This window comes from Sinocyclocheilus grahami, unplaced genomic scaffold (assembly GCF_001515645.1).
Source record: "Sinocyclocheilus grahami isolate Dianchi unplaced genomic scaffold, SAMN03320097.WGS_v1.1 scaffold755.1, whole genome shotgun sequence".
Taxonomy (NCBI): domain Eukaryota; kingdom Metazoa; phylum Chordata; class Actinopteri; order Cypriniformes; family Cyprinidae; genus Sinocyclocheilus; species Sinocyclocheilus grahami.
Window position 1 is genome coordinate 348,879 of NW_015505934.1, and position 20,289 is coordinate 369,167.

Here is a 20,289-nt window from a genome sequence, read left to right on the forward strand (position 1 = left end):
TGATGTATTCAAATAATCTCACAGTAGGCTACTTGGTGTGCTTAAAACCTGAATTTCAACCAATTTGGATGAAATTACATTATCTTCTAATATCTTATAACATTTGAAATAACACGAACAATTTTGGTTTTCAGTGGTCGATGCCGATGAACAAGTTAATTATTTTATTCACCAAGGATGCATTCAATTGATCAGAAGGGACAGCAAAGACATTAATACGGTTACAAATTATTTCTATTACAAATAAATGCTGCTCTTTTGAACTTTCTATTCATCAAAGAATCCTGAAAAAATGTATCATGGTTTCCACAAAAATCTTAAGCAGAACTATTTTCAACGCTGATAATAATAATAAGAAATGTTTCTTGAGCACAACATCTGCATATTAGAATGATTTCCATAAGGATCATGTGACACTGCCACAACTGCTGCTAAAAATTGAGATTTTCCATCAAAGCAATAAATTACATTTTAAAATATATAACAATGGAAAATAGTTATTTTAAATTGTAATATTATTTCACAATATAACCGTTTTTACTGTATTTTTTAATCAAATGAATGCAGCCTCAGAGAGCATAAGAGAATTATTTTAAAAACATCTGAAAAAATCTTACAGACCCCAACCAAACTGGTATGCTAGTGTGGCATCTACATAAAATGCAGAAAAGTAAAAAATAACATAAATTATAAAAAAAATATATTATGTTTTAAGTTTATCCAATGACATGGCTGTACATGGGGGAGGGAAAATTTGTTAATCTGTCAACTTCTTCTGGACCTGGTAATACCCCACCCACCTACCTAATCTCTCTGGTGAACTAATTTTCTCCTGTATTCAACAATACAAACATTCCCATTATGAAATGTAATTATCAGCAGCTTAATATTCAGCCACTGCATTCAGAGTTTCTCAAGCAGTATGATAAATCTCTATCTTTGCTACTTGCAATTAGGGGAGTGTGTTTATGTCCTACCGCAGTTTCTGAATGTTGGAGGCAATCCCAGAGAGACGGTACATTCCATCAACCACTCCATGCTTCTCAATGAACTCAGTGCAGCTCTTGAGTACCTGGGGGACTAGAGGTTTATACAAAATGTTACTGGAGCATCCTTTTTGGCACGTAAAGTGTGAGAGTTGTCAAAATGCCAATGGAATAGAATGCCAGATTCTTTGTGCAGTAAATTTCCGATTTTGTAAGGTATAAATAACTTTAACAACTGCCAGAGACAGTCCCGATCGTCAGATAACAAGCCCAGGCTCTCCTGTATAAGCAGAGTTTTTAGCTTCACATTTGCTCCAGTGGCATCAGACAAACTCCAGACCTCTAATGCGACCTTGCAATGTTTCACCCAGAGGAATCATAGTCACAGACAACCCTGACTGGCCTCTAGTCTTGACAAACTTTATCCGGCAGATGAGTGAGTCCTAGACGTTCAGAGGCAGCTGTTCATCTACATTCCTGACATAGCAGTCTGAAGCACAAAATCCTCAAAAATGCAAGACCATTTTTGTCTCTAAGCCATCTCAAAAATCTTTCAATCAGTGCTTCACAATAAGGATGGCCTGTGGTCATTGTGAGTGTTTCAGGCCAGTTAATGTAGCTGTCATTTGCCCTATAAGGCCAGTAATACATTCTTTATATCTTACAGTATGTTCATTGATCACGCACATGGGTTTTTATGCTTTGCACACATATACATTTGGTTTTCTGTGATTCTGTGTTGTTAATTCTCCTGATTTAAATACATGACCCAGCTAAAGCTGTCTAGCTGGCAAACATAGATAAATTGACAAAACTGAGAATGATTTGTGATATTCTTGGAAGCATCAGTCTGAATGGTTTAAAAATGACAAATCACAATGTTTTTTTCCTGCAAAAGTGTAAATTATAAAAAGGTAAATTATAGCTGTATAACTTCCAGTTGTTCGTGCAAATTATAAACCTAGTAATTTGCTATAAATATAACAAAAAAACAAAACAAATACAGTACCATTCAACTGTATTTGTAGTTTGGGGTCAGTAAGGTTTATGAAAAAATGCATGAAAAAATTATCTTGGGCCCACCAAGGTTGCAATTATTTTATATATAAAAAATACAGTAAAAATAGTAATATTGTAAAACATTATTACAAATTAAAATAACTGTATCCTATTTTAATATATTTTAAAATGGAACATTTTCCTGTGATGGCAAAGCTGAATTTGTGAAAAATTTCTTATTACTGATTTTGAAAATAGTTGTATGCATCCTTGCTGACTAAAGGATTAATTTCTTAAAATCTTAGTGACCCCCTACTTTTGAATGGTTTGATTTTTTGACAGATTTTTTAACCCTTTCAATACTTTGAAAAATGCAGCAAATTCTTTCCTTGTGGCACTAAAAGAGAAAGGAAAAAAATGTGTTTTGCTCTCTAGCGAAATACTGTCCAAGAGTATAATAAGTGCATTGCAGGGAGGTTTGCAGAGCTTTATGTTAATATGACTGATCCATTCTAATGACTCTCTACTTGAACAAAGTGTTTAGCCATCATCGTCTCACGTTCCTCTGAGATCAGAGCGTCTGAGATGGAGTATACACATTCTGCCATTACCCATTTTACTAACACATTAAAGCTGAGCGGGCTCATAGGTAAGAGAGGACAGTGAAGGGAGCGAAAGATTCAGACCTTGGTAGTAAACCTAAATTTTATCATCTATCTAACCAACTACAATGGATGACCTTTTGTAGGAACACATTTTTAAAGAATACCAGGCATTTCTGCTTTGAGGATACTTGCTCCTGAGGGAAAGAATGTCCATTCTTCATTTAATAAAAGCAATGTCCCCCCCCGTCTAAAAGTAATGGTCGCACAGTCGTACTAAGTTGTGTGGATCCCTTTTGAAAAGGACAAGGCTTAGATTTTAAGGCAGGCAATGGCTCAGGGAGGATTTGAAGTCAAACAAATGGAGCAAATGCTGAAGGCTGCCAGGGAGCTCTGAATCAATGGGGAAGAAATCTCCAGACACGGCCCCCTAACCATTCCTCCTGACCTTTAGACCGCTTTAAGCCAATCAGATGCCATGGCAACCCATGCAGCCAGATCCAAGGGCTATTCTAGAGAAGGAGGGTTAGCTATGCTTTCCAGCCCACCCACACAGTCTCACATTAGTGTCAAGCACCTTCTGGAGCATGAGCATGAGTTTGAGTAGGACTAGAAGGGGGCAAAGCTCACCGTCATGGCTGGAGTTGAGGAGATGTTCTCCTAGGTCACAGCCGAACACCCTCTCCCTGAGGATACCTCTTTGCTTCAGCTTCTGCTTGGTCGGCCTGGACTTCATGAATGTGCGTAGAAAAGTGATCAGTTTCCCGTGTTTCTTGGACACTGAAAGATAAAAATGAAAATACGCAAATTTTAAAAACTGCACTGTGAATCACAAGCAGCGCAACAATAAATGACCCCAAGAAAATCCGGTTTAACAACAGGCCAGTGCCAGCCACATCATGTCAGCGAGCCAAGATCTTATGAAATGAAGAAAGCAAATACACTCGGTTGTGTAAGAATAATGGGTTTATGCATTAACCCTGTTCCTTTACTAAAGGAATTTCCCAAATCCTACATTGTAAGCGGTTTCGTCAACCGAGCAGAATTATTAATTCACTCAAATTCGTGAGGGACGTACATCCTCCATCTCTGGGTGTTTGGTCTACATTTGGTAGAGCAAAATCAAACCACTTCATTCTCTATGGATCAATGCAACTGTTATAGAGGCGCAAGTACAGTAGCATATAATCAACTATGAATTTTACAAGTTTAATCTAAAAGCTCAGCACTGGAAGAGAAAGCCTGAAGATGAGTGGCTGACATACAACATCTGTGAAAGTCATCTCATGAAATAATTAACTGTTGAATGAATTAACATTCATTTAAGTTTTGAATGAGGCCAAGCAAGAAGGACATCTCAAGCTGTTTGGTCTTCGGAGCAGCTTGCATTGTTATTACACCCTGACACTAACCACCATACCCCAAAAAAATGATTTCAGCAGCCTGACCTAGAATTTGCATGAGAAACTCTTGGACGATACAGCGGAAAAGTATCAAGAGAGAAATTCCAAGGATTTGACAGGAACACACAAACGCACCAAAATAATTCCACTGGATTTGCTATAAAACCCAGAGTCCTGTATTGCAATTGCTCATTTAACTGGGATTGTTTTCAATGTTCCTCATAAAATATTAGCAAGCTTAAATATTCCGAACCAATTAACTGTTTGCATAATGAAGCTGTATGAATCAGCAAACAATCTGTTGCCGGAAACAACTTCAGAGCTGTTACAAATGCAGCTGGGATTCCTGAAAACCACAAACTGGTCCATCTGTGTTTATGTTTGTGGGCACATGTGGTGGATTTAGCAGGAGACGGAGTAAAAATAATTAGCAAAATAATTGCAAATATTATTTTAACAGTTTAACTCCCTGGTGATTTTAAGGATGTATGATTCTTTGCACGCTGAAACCACAGTGGACGTGGCAAGGCGGCATCTGCCAGCTGTGATTTCATCTGTTCCTTTGCGTGTCTTTACCTTATAAAAAGGCACATTACTCACAATTTTTCATTGTATAGGGTATCAACATTTATCCAACAATCAGTTACAGCTGGTCTGAATGCAATTAATCCTTTCATATCCAGTCAAGGTTAATCATGAAAAGAGCCGTTGTAGGAATTTCCTGTTCTACTTTTCAAGAGCCAATAAAAGTAACTGCCACACATTTTACAGATCTTCTTATTACGAACTCCACAACAAACCAAGCACAGGGCATGTGCTGAAGTTCACAGACGCAGCAAGAAGATCTCCGTGTTACTAAAGAATGAGTGTTTCCTCCAGGCTGCACTTTACCTCCGCTGAGGAGACACTGATGACGTTACAGCACAACGTGACTGACACACAATACGTATTTCTTTTTTTCCCTCCAAATCAACGCTCTCAACTTGAGTTTCCAATGACTTGCCAAAAATTGTAATCATAAAATAACTTACTTATGACTTAAAATATGACTTTGCTACACAAATCAGAATACACCAAATCTACAGAGAAAGGCGATTAGAACAAAGTCAACAAAATGCATTTATCACAAATTAACACCAGTGAGCAAATATTTTAAATGCCATTGATTTTGGCAGTGCAAATGACTAAACCCTAGGTAATTTACACACAAATTTGGCTATAGAAAGCACTTCAGTCGCATATACAGGTCTGAGATAGTTTAGCAACTTTATTAGCACTAAAACGGCAACTTCATAACTTACCTCAATATGAAATATCCATGAAAAAAGGGCAGAAAAATGGTGTTTGAGTATTCTTAAGTTTGCCAGGCAGCAGCTGCTGAAAAGAGCTCAAGACACAACGGTGAAGGATCATCACAGACCACACTCTCTCTCTCACTTTCCCTGCCAGCCGGTAAAAGCTAATAGTCAACATGCATTCTTCCTCTTCGCTTTTTCCCTCCTCTCTTTCCTTTCAGAGTTTGTCCAGCCCCTAATATCAACTTTCAACAGCGCTGGCTTCTAACTGCAGAGATCGGGGTGTGAGGAGCCACGCAATCCAGAGAACGACAGTTTCAGCCTGTAGGCTGTTGCATTTATCAGATATACACTATCGAGTGATGAATGTGCTTTGAAAGACAATGGCAATACAACACAACTGTCTCCTGTGATGTTCTATTTAGGCTACAGCTTAATTACGACTTAGTAAAACTACAACAAATCAAGAAGCCAGACGAACATAAATATAACTCATTCGACTACACCACCAGGGCAACAACAATGCACTCTTTCTAAAGAAACCCATTCTTAGCCAAGCCCATGTTCCATTCAGCTTTTACAACCCAGACTGACATGGTAGAGCCATAAGGAACTGACAAAGACAAGCTTGTCTGCACTCTAAAGCAAGAGGTTTGTGGCCAAACTGTCAAACAACACACATATACGTGTTTTGCAAGGTAACACTGGTGTTAAATGGACAATAAAAGTAAAAACATTTATAAATAAAAAGTTGTAACATTTTTGACATTAATGCATCGTTGCTAAATTACAGTATTAATCATACTGACCCCAAACTTTCTAAAGGTAGTGTCTATACATAATGATACCACTACTAATAATAAAACAAAAACACTAAAACCATTACGAGAGTTAGTAGGAATGTGCACGAGTACAACAAACACCAATAAAATTGTTTCCCAACCCAACAGCTAACAGAAGTTCACATAAATGTCTCTGTTTTCAGAACAGACCAGTAAGGAAGTACACAATCCCCTGTAGGACAAACGGACACATATTGCTGTGTAAACCTTATACAGTTTGTCTCTCGTTCTCTCACAGCTCCTTCCAGCTGTCTTGGCTTGTTCACAGAGGCAGCTGCCCCTTACTCCACTGAGAGGAAGACATTGTTGCCCCACAAGGAAGTTAGGAAGTGAGAGGGAGCTAAGGGAGCTACATCTGGAGCAGCACCTGCTACAGCTGAGAATAAGGGAATGACATAAATGCAGTTTTGGTCTGTGAATGTGAAAGTGTCTGTACATGAACAAGAAATTATCACACTTCAGGCATTTTCAGAACACACAATATGCCCTATTCATGCTCGAAAACCTTGGTAAATAAAATATTACAGCAACCTTTATCACTGTTACACCACCTGCATGATAGGACATTATGTGGTTAACCATTTACATGGGGCATTTGCTTAATGAGGTGAATGATTCATAAGGCATTTAGTGTTGTTTGATAGGTGATTGCTGCTCGGCTAAAGCTCTACAGGGGAGCAGGGAGGTATGCTGTATTTGAGCATGTACAAAGGCAGTACACAAGAATATGTTTGAGTCACCATGGAGAGACTGTAGTTCATATTGTCAGTGGACAAAGTTGGGATTATTTTATAGCCTTTCCTAACCAGGGTCATGTAAATCAGCCCAGGAGTGTGTTGCAAAATAACTTCACAATAGGGCTTTCTGGAAAACACAATGAGGTGCCCTTAAAAGAGCAGTGGAGCAGTGCCATAAACTGATGTCACAAGCTTCATTTCAAATACAGACACATTAAGTGTAGACATAGTCAAATAAGTAGAGATGCAATGATAATTTTCAGTATCGGCCAGAATTTTCATGTTATGGATGACAAGCAATAAATAACAGACATTAAAATTCTGTTCTATTTTGTCTGCATAAATTAAAAATAAAACACTAAAAACTAAAATCAACTTAAATGATTCATGATTTCAGACATCACAACATTATAGCGCACAGTATGAAAATTTGATTTTTTTCTTCTTTTTTTTTTCTTAATTTAAAGTGCCCGTTTATTGGTGGCAAAGATGATCTAAATGTAACAATAGGGATGAGTATGAGCAGACTTTAAAATTCTATACTATTTAAATATATTTAAAAAATCTTATTAATGTATCTTATAAATTAATTACATTAGCATTTTTAAAGATACATTTTAAGCGAGCATTTAATGATGGCAAAAACAATCTAAATGTAAAAATAGGGGAAATGAGCATGTACAATTAAATATCCAAAACTGGCCAATACTGATGATCTCTAATATTGTTTGAGAGCCGATATAGTGTCTACACATCATGCATCTCTACAAAAAGAGACAATCTAGCAGTATTAAAGTAAAATAAAATGCAAAAACATTGCTAAACAGAAACATGCATTCAAATGCAGGTCAAAAGAGAGAGAGAGAGTGCTATCAGGGTAAATCTATAAGACAAGGGTCAAAGTCACATTCTAGAGACACCAGAAGAGTGTTAAGTGGAAAAACAAGACTATTTGTTGTGCTTGCATCAAATCTTCATATAGTTAACACATGATGTTAGGAAAGACCAGTGAAACTACATTCTAAAGCTATGGAGTGCAAGTAGTGTTCAGAGCACTCGTGAATGGCAGGCGACTGTGCAGAGATGCACAGGAGAGTTCGGGGTTAGTCCGTGCTAGACGTAGTACGTGGATAAACAATTTGGTCTACCTGAGCTCAGCCTGTAGGGGTTTAATGGGTCGGGTGCCCATGCACTGTCCTGCTTTACACTCTCCATCTCCAAATCTGCACGCCGGGAGGAGAGAAGGGGAGAGGGAGGAAGGGACCCAGTTAGAGAACATGAGAACAGCAGCTGCACATGCAGCTCTATTAGCTTAGCAGTCTTTCAGGAGAGTTTTCCCTTCACTCCACATTTCCTGTCCATTAGGAAAGTTTTACAACAGTTCTGAGGCTGCTATAAATGATAACAAACAAGATGGTGCAGTAAAATGCAAATGAAGACACATTAGACTAACATGGATAAGAGTGTTCTAAGATGCAGTGCAAGAGAAACACTGTTTTATGATTCTGCCAAAGGACAACTTATGCATGTAGGGAGACAGTATGATAAAAGAATGATAGTGATAAAATGTGCCTTAAAGTGATAAAGTGTGTGTGTGTTTGTGTGTGCCTGAGAAAAAGAGAGCAGGAGATGGAGGGTGTGCGACTATATGTATGTTTGTGTTTAAAGGGATAGATAACACAAAAATTAAATGGTCAGCATTTACTTGGCCTTATGTTATTCCAAACCGGTATGCTAACCAGTCTCTTTACAAAACAAAACAAAACAAAATATTTTAAAGAAATTAAAAATAAGACGGTAAAAAATTAAATAAAAAGAAACCAAAGAAACTAACCAGCGTCAAAAATAAAGGGAAAAAAATAATGATAATAAAAATAAAATATATCCATGCTCCATGTAGAAAAAAGTCATATGAGTTTGGAACAACATGAAGGTGAGCACATTAACAGATTGTTTATTTTTGGGTGAAATAGCCCTTTAAGTTAAAGCTGCAGTCTGTAAATTTTGCCTCTTTGTCGCCATCTCTGTTTGAAAACCTGGAATTGCAGTTACTTGCGGAATTATCTAGCTTGCGTGGGTTGTACTGTGGCACAACTCCAGCGCGGATAAATCTAATGTTTTGAGGAGTATGTGTGGCAGTCAGTCACCGCACCGGTGTGGATATTCACTGTACTTTGCAATAACAGATTCTAGTCTACGTCTTGGAATATATGACCCAAATAAGAATTTCACCGTATATTTTCATCTGAACAAGTAACAAGTCTGCCACGTTTGTTCTATGTTTTGAGGAGTATGTGTGGCAGTCAGTCACCACACCGGTGTGAATCCTATACTTAGTAATCACAGATTCTAGCCTACGTCTTGGAATATATGATTCAAATAAGCATTTTCACCGTATATTGTCATCTGACCAAGTAACAAGTCTGCCACGTTTGTTCTGACCAACTGAGGAAAAAAGCATTACAATAAATCACGCTACCAATGGTGATTTATTCTAACGATCGATTAGATCATATCACATCAAACCGTGCAAATTATTATTATTGTTATACTTTATTCTCAGATTATTAATGTTAACAACATCAGTATTGCCTGACTATGAGTATAGTGTGTATTAGCGTGTAGATTTCAATTTCTGCAGTCTAATCTCTAATTGTCATACCATTTGAATTTCATACCAAGAAATTATTTTAACCCAAAAAGCAAACTATGCTCCCTTCGAACTGGTTGTCTTTAAAATACAAATCTTGTGTAATCCCAGGCTATCTGTAATCAGAAGCACATTTAAAACTGGAATATAATTTAATTTCATTCACTAGTGTTTCATATAATCCTTTCTGGATTACAATCCGCCATCAAAATTATTTTTTGACATTTAATAATTCTAGCTGCTGTGAGAAAAGTCTATAAATGATCCGCCTGCTGCAGCATCCTCACATGCAATAGCCTAGCAGCCGGGACAACTTCTTTATGTTTACAGAAGTGACTTAATGATGCAGCGGCATGCTCGAATTTCCCACGAAAACCTACCCGTACCACTCAAATTAGAAAACATTATTATTAGCTGACCGTTGTGAATCGGGCTAAAGTAAGGCGATAATTTTGAACACTGGCTGGTTATGTACTTGCTCAAATATTGATTTTAGATAAATTTTAACCAAAAAAAAGTTACGGACTGCAGCTTTAAAAAGGGAGGGATTGGGGAGAGTATACCAGCACGCACAGGGTGGGAACAGACTCCAGGAGGCCGGCCGCAGACCAGAGCAGGGAGACACTGAGGGAGCAGTGGAGGAAGCATGGTCAAATAACACATCGCACATGCATGCATTAAGTGCAAAGCAATGCAACATACATTCCAAATACAGTGTCACCACAGAGTCAGTAGATGTAGAAGCAGTAAAAAATAGAGCTAAGCCCCAGGAAAAAGCTTCTGCATAGTCAAAGCTAATAATATAAACTTTGTTAAAGTATAAAGCACAAAGCAGAGCAGCGCTGCTTTGTTTAAAGCCACCTGCTGTCAGAGAGTGAATTTGCATCTCATTCAGCCCGTCTGCTGATTCCGTTATGTTTTATGTAGCATAATTCCACAAAGCCAAAGTCAGACCATTCTGTTTTCAGAGTTTAATTTAAATCAGAAACTGCTAAATCTACATCTTTGTTTGGATCATGATTAAAATGCAGTGGTTGACTCTAATTTTTAGTGGCTACAGCTCTGCCCATAATGCAGCAAAAACATATTTTTCATGTACCCATATTGTAATTCTTTCTCAATTCTCTTGCTTAAAACAAAATAAATATTTAAAAAAAATCAGCAATCGTATCAGAATTGGCTCATTTGCTTGTAAAAAAATGGCAATCAGAATCGTCCATAAATAATCAAGATCAGTGCTGGACATCTTTGACCATTGTGCCTCATTTTATTCTACTGTCCTACAAAAAAATAATAATAATCATAATAATTTTTGTGAACAATCCCTTGGACTCTTATATATCCTATACATATCTATATAATATATTTCCAGACTCTCAGTTAGTTTGCCATTGATACAATCAGCTGTGCCATTATTTATTACATTTACTTGTAATTTTGATACTTAAGTACTTTTCATATCAGTTACTTTAATACTTTTACTTAAGTGTTTTTCTTATGAGAAACTTCAACTTTTACTTGAGTCAATTTCCATAAAGGTATCTGTACTTTTACTGAAGTATGGCAATTGGACACTTTATACAACACTGTTTGCAATGATATTACTCCCAAAAGACGATGTGTACCACAGAACCCTACCACCCACCCACTCCAAGCCAGCATTCTGATTGGTCCGATGAGTCATGATAATGATTCACCCCTCTGCTGATGCCAATAAGCATTGATTGATACACAATATGGCTAAAACCAAACAGAAACGGCTGTAGGTGATGGACAAGTCTCCGGACAGCTTGGCAGCCCAGTTAGTCCAAGTTATGATGTAAACTGAACTCTCATAAAGCAGTCCACATGGTCCACAGCCACTCCAAACATGACTAAATGTATTGCTCTTGTTAGGATCGTGAAAGCTAGCAACAGTCCATTTGAGATTCTATTAATCAAGTTGTTTCTTTTGACGTTTCAGTGCTCGGCAAGTGAGATATTCTGTAAATAGAGGGACTAAATCGTACCATTCTGTACCACAGTGTGTGACGTACATTAAAGGCACATACACACTCCCCAACAAACCATTAGGAGTAAAATGAGGCAAAGCAAACAACAGTGCAGATTCAACTACGAATATAATAAATTAAGAGGGTCAAAGGGTTTCTTCGTGAGGAGGGAGGAAAAAAATGTAGACTGGGTGTGATCCACAAATTACCCATGCAGCGTGTTGGCGACGAGCTATGAAATCTGAAAACCTTGCATGTCTCACACCCAATTTGTTGAAATCTGAAGTGACACTTTCTTAAAAAGCAGCTGTGCCCTTCCCAAGGACGGCAGGCTCTAAAACATCAAATAGCAGCTTGTAGTTTTCTCTTCATGGAGGTTTGAAGATCTGTGATTCATGCAACAGGACCCAGAGGCTCCACTCAGCACCTGTTCCAGTTCACTCAAGTACACACACCAAACAGATTTGATCCATGGCTGATTCAACACGTCACTTAGTATACACTTTGTTCCAATCCACTCTCTCTCTCTCTCAACATGATTATTAACAATATCTCACTGCAAGACACGAGTAACGAGCTAGCCTTCAAAAACCTGCATCTTTTCATGCCTCAGGAGGAATCTGAATGTGTATGAGCAGCAAGTGTGACCTTGCATTAGGTTTCCTGATGATGTTTGCTGGGTTGCTGCTGTTTAAAATGCCCTGCAGTAGAAGTAAGCTGTTATGGGATGGTTAATACAGACGTGAGCAGATGAACTGATGAGCTGTCCCAGCAGGATTTGAGGTATGAGTGTGTTTTGTGGTACCTGGCTTTGGCACTGAGTTGGTAACAGACTGCGGGACCTTGTCGTTTATCAGCTCCACACACTCGCTGGGAAAGAAGCCAACCTGTGAAGAGCAGAGAAGGTCTGAAAAGCTCCTTCTCTCTTTGGAGACAGACATGCCAAGGCTTCATCATATCACTCTACGTTCTGCTCTGCTTCTGGTCATATTCAGAAAATGTCATGTTACTGTGTCATAACACAACATATAACTCTGCTAATACACTGTAATAATTCTTCAAGAGACAAACTACTAAGCTAATGAAAAAAGTGACTTTTGAAAATTCTGTGATATTTACTGCTAGATTATATTGATACTGTTTTTTGATCACAACTAGAGGTTTCTAAAAATGCAGCCCTATCTCATTTAATTAATGCTAATATTTTGAGCCCCTGGAGTGATCAAGAAGTGTACAGCACAGTAAAAACAGGCATATATTAGTTGGCATCAGCACATCTAGAATGATTTGTAACTCATCTAAAAGAGCTGAGAAAATAATAATATTGTCAGACTCTGTTCCATGTTTTGTGTGTGTCTTGCTCCCCATGTGCCTTCCCATGCCCATATTTGGTTAGTTTCCTGTTCCTGTCCTGATTAGGTTTATTTGATTCCAGGTGTTCCCCATTTTATGTCTATTGATCCCAGGTGTGTCTCGTCCTCTCCTCATCCTGTCGTGTTCCCTGTGTGTGCTCCAGCGTCCGGTATTGTATATGAATGTTCATGTTATGTATTGCGTGAGTGTTCCTTTGTGTTAATTAAACCCCTTTGGATTAATGTACTCCTCATCTCTCTCTCTCCGTTCCTTGCTCCTCAGTCTGCTCAGCAGTGAACCCGTGACAAATATACACTAGCGTTCAAAATTTTGGGGGCATTTTTAAAAGACGTCTTAATCTTACCAGGGGTGCATTTATTTGATCAAAAATACAGTAAAAACAGCAATAATGTGAAATATTATTTCTATTTAAAATAACTTCTATTCTGATGCATTAAAAAAATTATTTATTTCTGTGACAGCAAAGCTCAATTTTTAGCAGCTATTACTCCAGTCTTCAGAGATCAATCAAAAATGCTGGTTTGGTGCTCACAAATATTTTGTATTATCATCAATGTTGAACACAGTTTTTTTCCTTAACATTTTTGTGGAAATAATGATACATTATTTCAGGATTCTTTGATGAATAGAAAGTTCAAAATAATAACACTTATCTGAAGTATAAACATCTTATTGACCCCAAACTTTCTGTACTTTTTTTTGTACTTGAATTGTATTGTATGCAAACTTAAGTTTGGGCCAGTGCTATATTGCCACTGAAAATATTACATTAACTGATCTATTTGCATGACTGCAAATGCTTGCAATTTTCTGTGATACATTCTACATTGTTCTTGCTGATTATGATGATTTGATACCAGGACTATAAGGGATGCCAGGAGAAAGTTTAAGCATTTTTTTATATGAATATATGGCTTTCATATCAAGGAAAAAAATCTCTGAAAACAAGGCTCATACATTTCAAGGCTGCCTGACTTATAAATCGCCAGATAAAAGCACCTGAAAGAAGATTCAAAGTTCATTAGTCTCTCTTGCACCAACATGAACAAATTAAAGGACACACAGAGCCAAATGTACATGTTTGCCATGTTTTACAACCTAAAATTTGATTTGATCATTCTTTCACCTACTATCCAACTGCAGATTTATGAATCCATGACATGAATTAAGTTGATGACAAAAGACGAGGTTTTCTGTAACATATGAGCTTATCTTGCAGAAAACATTAACCATGCCTATTAGTATAACATTGACTTTGTGACCAATCACAGACCTTTAAAAAAGCTCAGTCTCTTCTACACTAGAGCTTGATTATGACTCTGACGTTCCCTGAGACCCTGCTGACATCAGTGTGTGCTGATTCTCGTGGTGACAGCTGGCATTGCAGTGCACTCTTTTCCCATGCAGACAGATGCTGGCTACCTGACCCAGCTATAGCCTGCCAGAGCTCAGTGTCAGACTGCCCCCCGATGGATCCAGCACACATCTTCCACCATGAACCCTACAAAGGCCCTAGCTGTGACTCACTGGAGAGGCAGAGAGCCCTGAATAGCAACAGGGCCAAACAAAGGCGGCAATGCTGGGCATATGCTTGTGAAGCAATAAGAGAGCACAGTTTGGCAAGTTGGCAGAACATAAAGTGACTCACGAGTGGGTCTATGTACCCATACACACAAGGGTGAACGATGAGCCAAAGTCATCTATTAAACTGGACTGGATTCTATATTTTACACTGACAACTGAGTCATTTTGTTATTCATATTTGGTAATATGAGAAATGACACAGCTTGTTTTTGATACTTTACTAGGTGGTGACAAAGTATTTATAAAAGCATTTACCAAATGGATTAAGAAAAGCAATGTTTTTTTTATGTAACAATTAAAAAATATTGTTACAATTAACTACAATTTTAAACAATTTAAATGTATATTTGATGATATGAAAAGTGATGTATTCAAGTATAACATTTAACTATCATTTTAAACATGAATCAATTTAATATTTACATGTTTGTCAGTTTGAAAAGTGTTTTATTAATGTATTATTTTAGATTGTTGCATTTTTAGATGTAAACAATTTTAAACGTAAATGAAAATTTCATTTACAGTATGCCATTCATTTACATATTTAACTTATATATATGCACTTAACCGTCAGTTGCTCGAGAGGGACTCTACCTGCAATTTCTAAACTGCCATGTACACTTGAAATAGAGAGCTAAATCACACGGAACAAACCTGGAAACCATGTTTTCCTCTCCACCAGGTGGTGTCCTCTTTGGGTGGCATGTCTATTACAGAAACAATATCCCCCACCTGAGAGACAGAGAGAGAGAGAGAGAGAGAGAGAGACAGAGACAGAGAGAGAGAACAAGGGTGAACGATGAGCCAAAGTCATCTATTAAACTGGACTGGATTCTATATTTTACACTGACAACTGAGTCATTTTGTTATTCATATTTGGTAATATGGGAAATGACACAGCTTGTTTTTGATACTTTACTAGGTGGTGACAAAGTATTTATAAAAGCATTTACCAAATGGATTAAGAAAAGCAATGTTTTTTTATGTAACAATTAAAAAATATTGTTACAATTAACTACAATTTTAAACAATTTAAATGTATATTTGATGATATGAAAAGTGATGTATTCAAGTATAACATTTAACTATCATTTTAAACATGAATCAATTTAATATTTACATGTTTGTCAGTTTGAAAAGTGTTTTATTAATGTATTATTTTAGATTGTTGCATTTTTAGATGTAAACAATTTTAAACGTAAATGAAAATTTCATTTACAGTATGCCATTCATTTACATATTTAACTTATATATATGCACTTAACCGTCAGTTGCTCGAGAGGGACTCTACCTGCAATTTCTAAACTGCCATGTACACTTGAAATAGAGAGCTAAATCACACGGAACAAACCTGGAAACCATGTTTTCCTCTCCACCAGGTGGTGTCCTCTTTGGGTGGCATGTCTATTACAGAAACAATATCCCCCACCTGAGAGACAGAGAGAGAGAGAGAGAGAGAGAGAGACAGAGACAGAGAGAGAGAGAAGAGAGAAGAGAGAGAGAGAGAGAGAGAGAGAGAGAGAGAGAGAAATCAACAAGAATTCACATAATAACCAAAATTAGTATGGCAATCACACATCTTCAAAAAGAGAGAGAGAGAGAGAGAGAGAGAGAGAGAGAAATCAACAAGAATTCACATAATAACCAAAATTAGTATGGCAATCACACATCTTCAAAACTGCATTAATCTGTCTTTATTTTTATTCCAGTAACCTCAAATGACAGCTCATCAGCTGCCTGGGCAATGTAGCGCTTGATCACGTGGGCCGCTGCGATAGCTGGAACATTTATGGATGACTCCTCATGCACCAGCAAGTGATTCCCTTTGTTGTCAACCTGAAGAAAGAGATAAATATGACACCCCAGCTAATGGCAGCATTGAATATATGTTCAGTGAACATCCCTCATCCTCACTGATTATTCAAGTGAATAATCAGCTATCTCTGCTCAAATGGTATCAAATCAGTACCTCCATCCATGTGAGGGCCGGCCCACAGTTGATCTTATTATCAGCAATCGCTGAGAGACGGGAGAGGTAAGCCATCAGCATCTGGGAAATTGCCTGTAGGGAGAAAGAGAGCGAGAGAGGGAGGGTTAAGGTAGTGTGACAACTTCCAAGGGGGTAATTCTATAAATACAGAGTACTTTTACTGGGAGGTTAAAAGCTCACATAAAACTAAGAATGAATGGTTTGAGTTTGCATACTTTTTCATTAGAGAATGGTAGGGTAGGTGTAAGGAATGCAGCTTTCTGTGTAGAGTTTCGACATAAAACATGCAGAATTAAAAACTCAGCTGCATTTGCATTTCTATACACTCTCTAAAACAATGCTAGTCTCTTCAGTGAAATACGCTGTAAAAGGCTTGGTATACATTTATTTGCGGCATAACAGTTATTGTTTTTTGGAGTGTATGTTCGGTAACTGTGGCTACTTTAAAGGGTTGCAGTTGCACTCTGAGATATAAAATGATCTGGATTATACTTCCACATGGCTTGCATAAAAACGAATATAGCAGGAGGTGAGGTGGAGCTGTCTTATATTAATACAGCTCAAAAGATCAGTCTAATAAAAGAGCTCAACCACATATCGGTTTCTAAAACTTAACATTCTATTTAAACCACATTACACACAGATCAGTCTAAAAAAACACAGTAGTTATAATAAAATGTTCCTAGTGGAAAATAGAGACAGGAGAGTGTCAGCTCATCAGCAAAGAGCTTAATGTTAAAACCTGTAAATTTTGAAAAAGTAATTTCACTGTGGTACGGCACCCAAGCCTACAGAAGCTCTGAAGAAAGTGTTTGTGCGTGTGTGTGCGTGTGCTACAGGATTTTTTAGGCAGAGAAAATTAAAGAGAGCATTTCTTAAATCTCAGCCTGCAAAACTAATTGAAGGTAAAGTTGTTCTATAAAACATCAGCGTGTGGGTTTTCTCTCTGTTTGTGATTCTCTAGAAGACACAAAATGCTCCACATCCGAGTTTGGCCTGCGGCATTTGTTTTAAATGTCAATGCATCTCTGCGTGTATTAAGCTATACTACTGTAAATACAGTCAAGGAAGGTAAAAACAAAATAACTCTTTACTTAATCAAGTTTTCTATGTCTCTCTTTCAGAATAGCTAAAATGAGCTGAAAACAACATTCAAATATGTTGACGCACTTTGCTACAGAATAGTAAAAATGTTTATGTTTATTCAAATATTTCCCCTCAGTCACAGCATATTTGCATATGACACAAATATTGGAGGATAATTTGGCCAAATATAAACAATAACAATGTACACAACATTGCTAAAGGTACACTATCATTCAAAAATTTGAGATCAGTAAGTTTTTTTGTTTTTTTTGGAAATAAATTAATACTTTTATTCAGAATGCATGCATTAAAATTGATCAAAAGTGACAGCAAATATGTTTAAAATCTTACACAAGGTTTCTATTTCAAATAATAGTGGGTTTTTTTTAACTAAGCATTATAGTCACCCCCTTCTAATTAAGGGGTCTGATGCCACATAGTGTATTTAGTATAATATTATATAATATGAAAGACAAGTATTTTGGTGACTGGTGGACAGCCAGTGAACAAGAAAAAATAAGAGCAAGTGATTAAAATGAGCCAATGAAAGCCCATAAGAGTTTATTCACGATCCACAGAGCACTGATGGGATCTGATCCAGCTGAACCTATCCCAAGATCCACCCTCCTGTCAATTCCTTTCCCAGACGTATGCTGGCAGACTCACCAAAATGTAAAACGAAGGCCAAAAGGGGCTGCAAAGGAAGCATAATTAGGTCCAAGAAGACCGAACAGACAGCTGTGAGAACTCTCATGCTCTATACGGCTTCATATATCTCTAAAATCCAAGGCAACTCTGCTTGTGTTGACTATACTAGAAAATAACATGAAGAATGTAGGTAAACAGAAATTGAACAGCGTTCTTTAATGATACGGTCGCTTGCTTCAGTTATTTGCTATGTTTTGTTCATGTGCTAATGAGGCTCATTTGTGTGAGACATCCCACATTTAATGCATAGGCAAGCCTCATAATTATTATATCCTTTGAGGTGTTAGTTCCTATAAATCAGAGTCAGTTAACCTTTTAAAATCATCTCAGGGCTTGTAATACCGAGTTCTCCTTACAAGATTCAGATGCATCTTTACCAAGATCTCTAAATGGCCTCTCTACAAATAAAACTGCACAATCCAACAGATGAAATATGACCTTGGATCTGTTTTCTTGTATTGGGAAGCTCAAAACACCTGATTACACACAAAAACATTGTGGGAGCTTCCACTTAGCAGCTCAAAGAGACTTCCTCTTCTGCAAAACATAATGGGCGGCATTATCAGCCACTCAAATTTCAAAGCAGATCCATTTTACCTGTGAAAATATGGCACAGTTCAAGTATACTACTCTGTGAAACAAATGCTATGTATGCCCAATACAGCAGGAAGAGGAGGTTTTTTTGAACACTACAAGGATATCCATCTGACAGTCTCTCATGGGATGCCATTAGGTGCTGTTAACCAGTCTCACTGAGCACTCACTCATCAGAGATGACTAAAGCTACTCTGAGAGGGGCATCTTGCAGGATAATCACCGTGTATACTGGGTATGAAAGGTCTGACCATTGTGCGTTTACAGGCAGGGGCCTAAAATGTCTCATTGGCCACAAGTAAGTGCTAAAAGAGGAGTGTTTGGGGGTCTTACCTCTGCTCTCTCCCTCAGGCTGTCGAAACGGGGCAGCTCGGGGAGCTGGGAAAAGCGGCGGTCATAGATGCAGAGATGGAGATGCTTATCCAGGACTCGGAAATCTTCATAGCTCCGCCTCACGATCCAGCTTCGTCCCTGCGGGGTGATAAAAGAGGGCCGTAACTTAGAAGGTAAACAAACAAGAGCTAGAGTGTGTTGAAGTTTGGTCTGCAGGGTAAATATGAGGGCTCAGTTCTTGGATAAACCTCATCTGGCCAGTGCAGCAACATGATGACCACACACAATGGCCACTTCAGAGCAGCCACATTACAGCTGTGTGTGTGTTTAATCCTGGACAAAGCAGCATTCAAAGAACTGAGGAGAGGGACAGTGACCACACACTTTTTTTTACAGTTGGGCTAGATTTGCATTTCCTGAAGGAAATACTAATACTTTTAGATAAAGAAAAGAATTTCAGTTTTCTGGAAAAATAATATATGGAACCATGTAACCCAGATTTTTGATAAATGCAAATTCCAATCCACTATGCATTCAGTGGGAGATTTCAAAACTGTATTATATAACTTCCATACAATTATGAAGAAAAAATATTGCATCAGGATAAAGATATGTTAAGTGTTCAGAAAAAAACACTGGCTGAGCTTAAGCAGGCGAGCTCTGGATTTTATCAGCTAATATGAAATAAATTATAAAGGAATGTTACATTTAGGGATGAACGATATTATCGGACCGATATCGGAATAATGCCGAGATGTGTTGCCGATAAGAGGAATATATTAACTTGCATGTGCTCAGGGTGTGCTAGCGATTAGATCACATCAGCAGTGTGACTCATTTTTGAAGCAACATTTTGCCTGAATGGTGATTAGATTCACTACTTTGGATCGCTGCATTTAATCTGTGAATGCACGTAAAGAATGATGCATTTGGTGTGTGATAGCGTAAACAGTAATAGCACATGCAGTAGCAGCAGCAGCGGCAGCCTCCCCCGGGTCCTAATGCCCGTTCTGTAAAGAGTTTTAATTCCGTAGGGCTGTTGGCCTACTTTTAATAAAATGAAAGTAAAATACACAAATTACATTTAGACTGTTTCTGATTAAATAAAGCAGTAG

At 37.7% G+C, this 20,289-nt stretch overlaps 1 protein-coding gene across 1 annotated transcript in view; it reads right to left on the minus strand.

Moving 5' to 3' along the window:
- Positions 1-20,289, minus strand: part of LOC107561051 (rho GTPase-activating protein 32-like) — a 108,286-nt gene that overhangs the window by 8,933 nt on the left and 79,064 nt on the right. Inside the window, exons 6-14 of the mRNA XM_016245390.1 lie at positions 19,175-19,312; positions 16,433-16,525; positions 16,177-16,299; positions 15,815-15,892; positions 12,311-12,392; positions 10,088-10,138; positions 8,013-8,087; positions 3,218-3,367; positions 978-1,080 (exon numbers count right to left, since the gene is read on the minus strand). Of these exons, the coding sequence (XP_016100876.1) occupies positions 978-1,080; positions 3,218-3,367; positions 8,013-8,087; positions 10,088-10,138; positions 12,311-12,392; positions 15,815-15,892; positions 16,177-16,299; positions 16,433-16,525; positions 19,175-19,312 (893 nt within the window). The remainder of the gene's footprint in view (positions 1-977; positions 1,081-3,217; positions 3,368-8,012; positions 8,088-10,087; positions 10,139-12,310; positions 12,393-15,814; positions 15,893-16,176; positions 16,300-16,432; positions 16,526-19,174; positions 19,313-20,289) is intronic.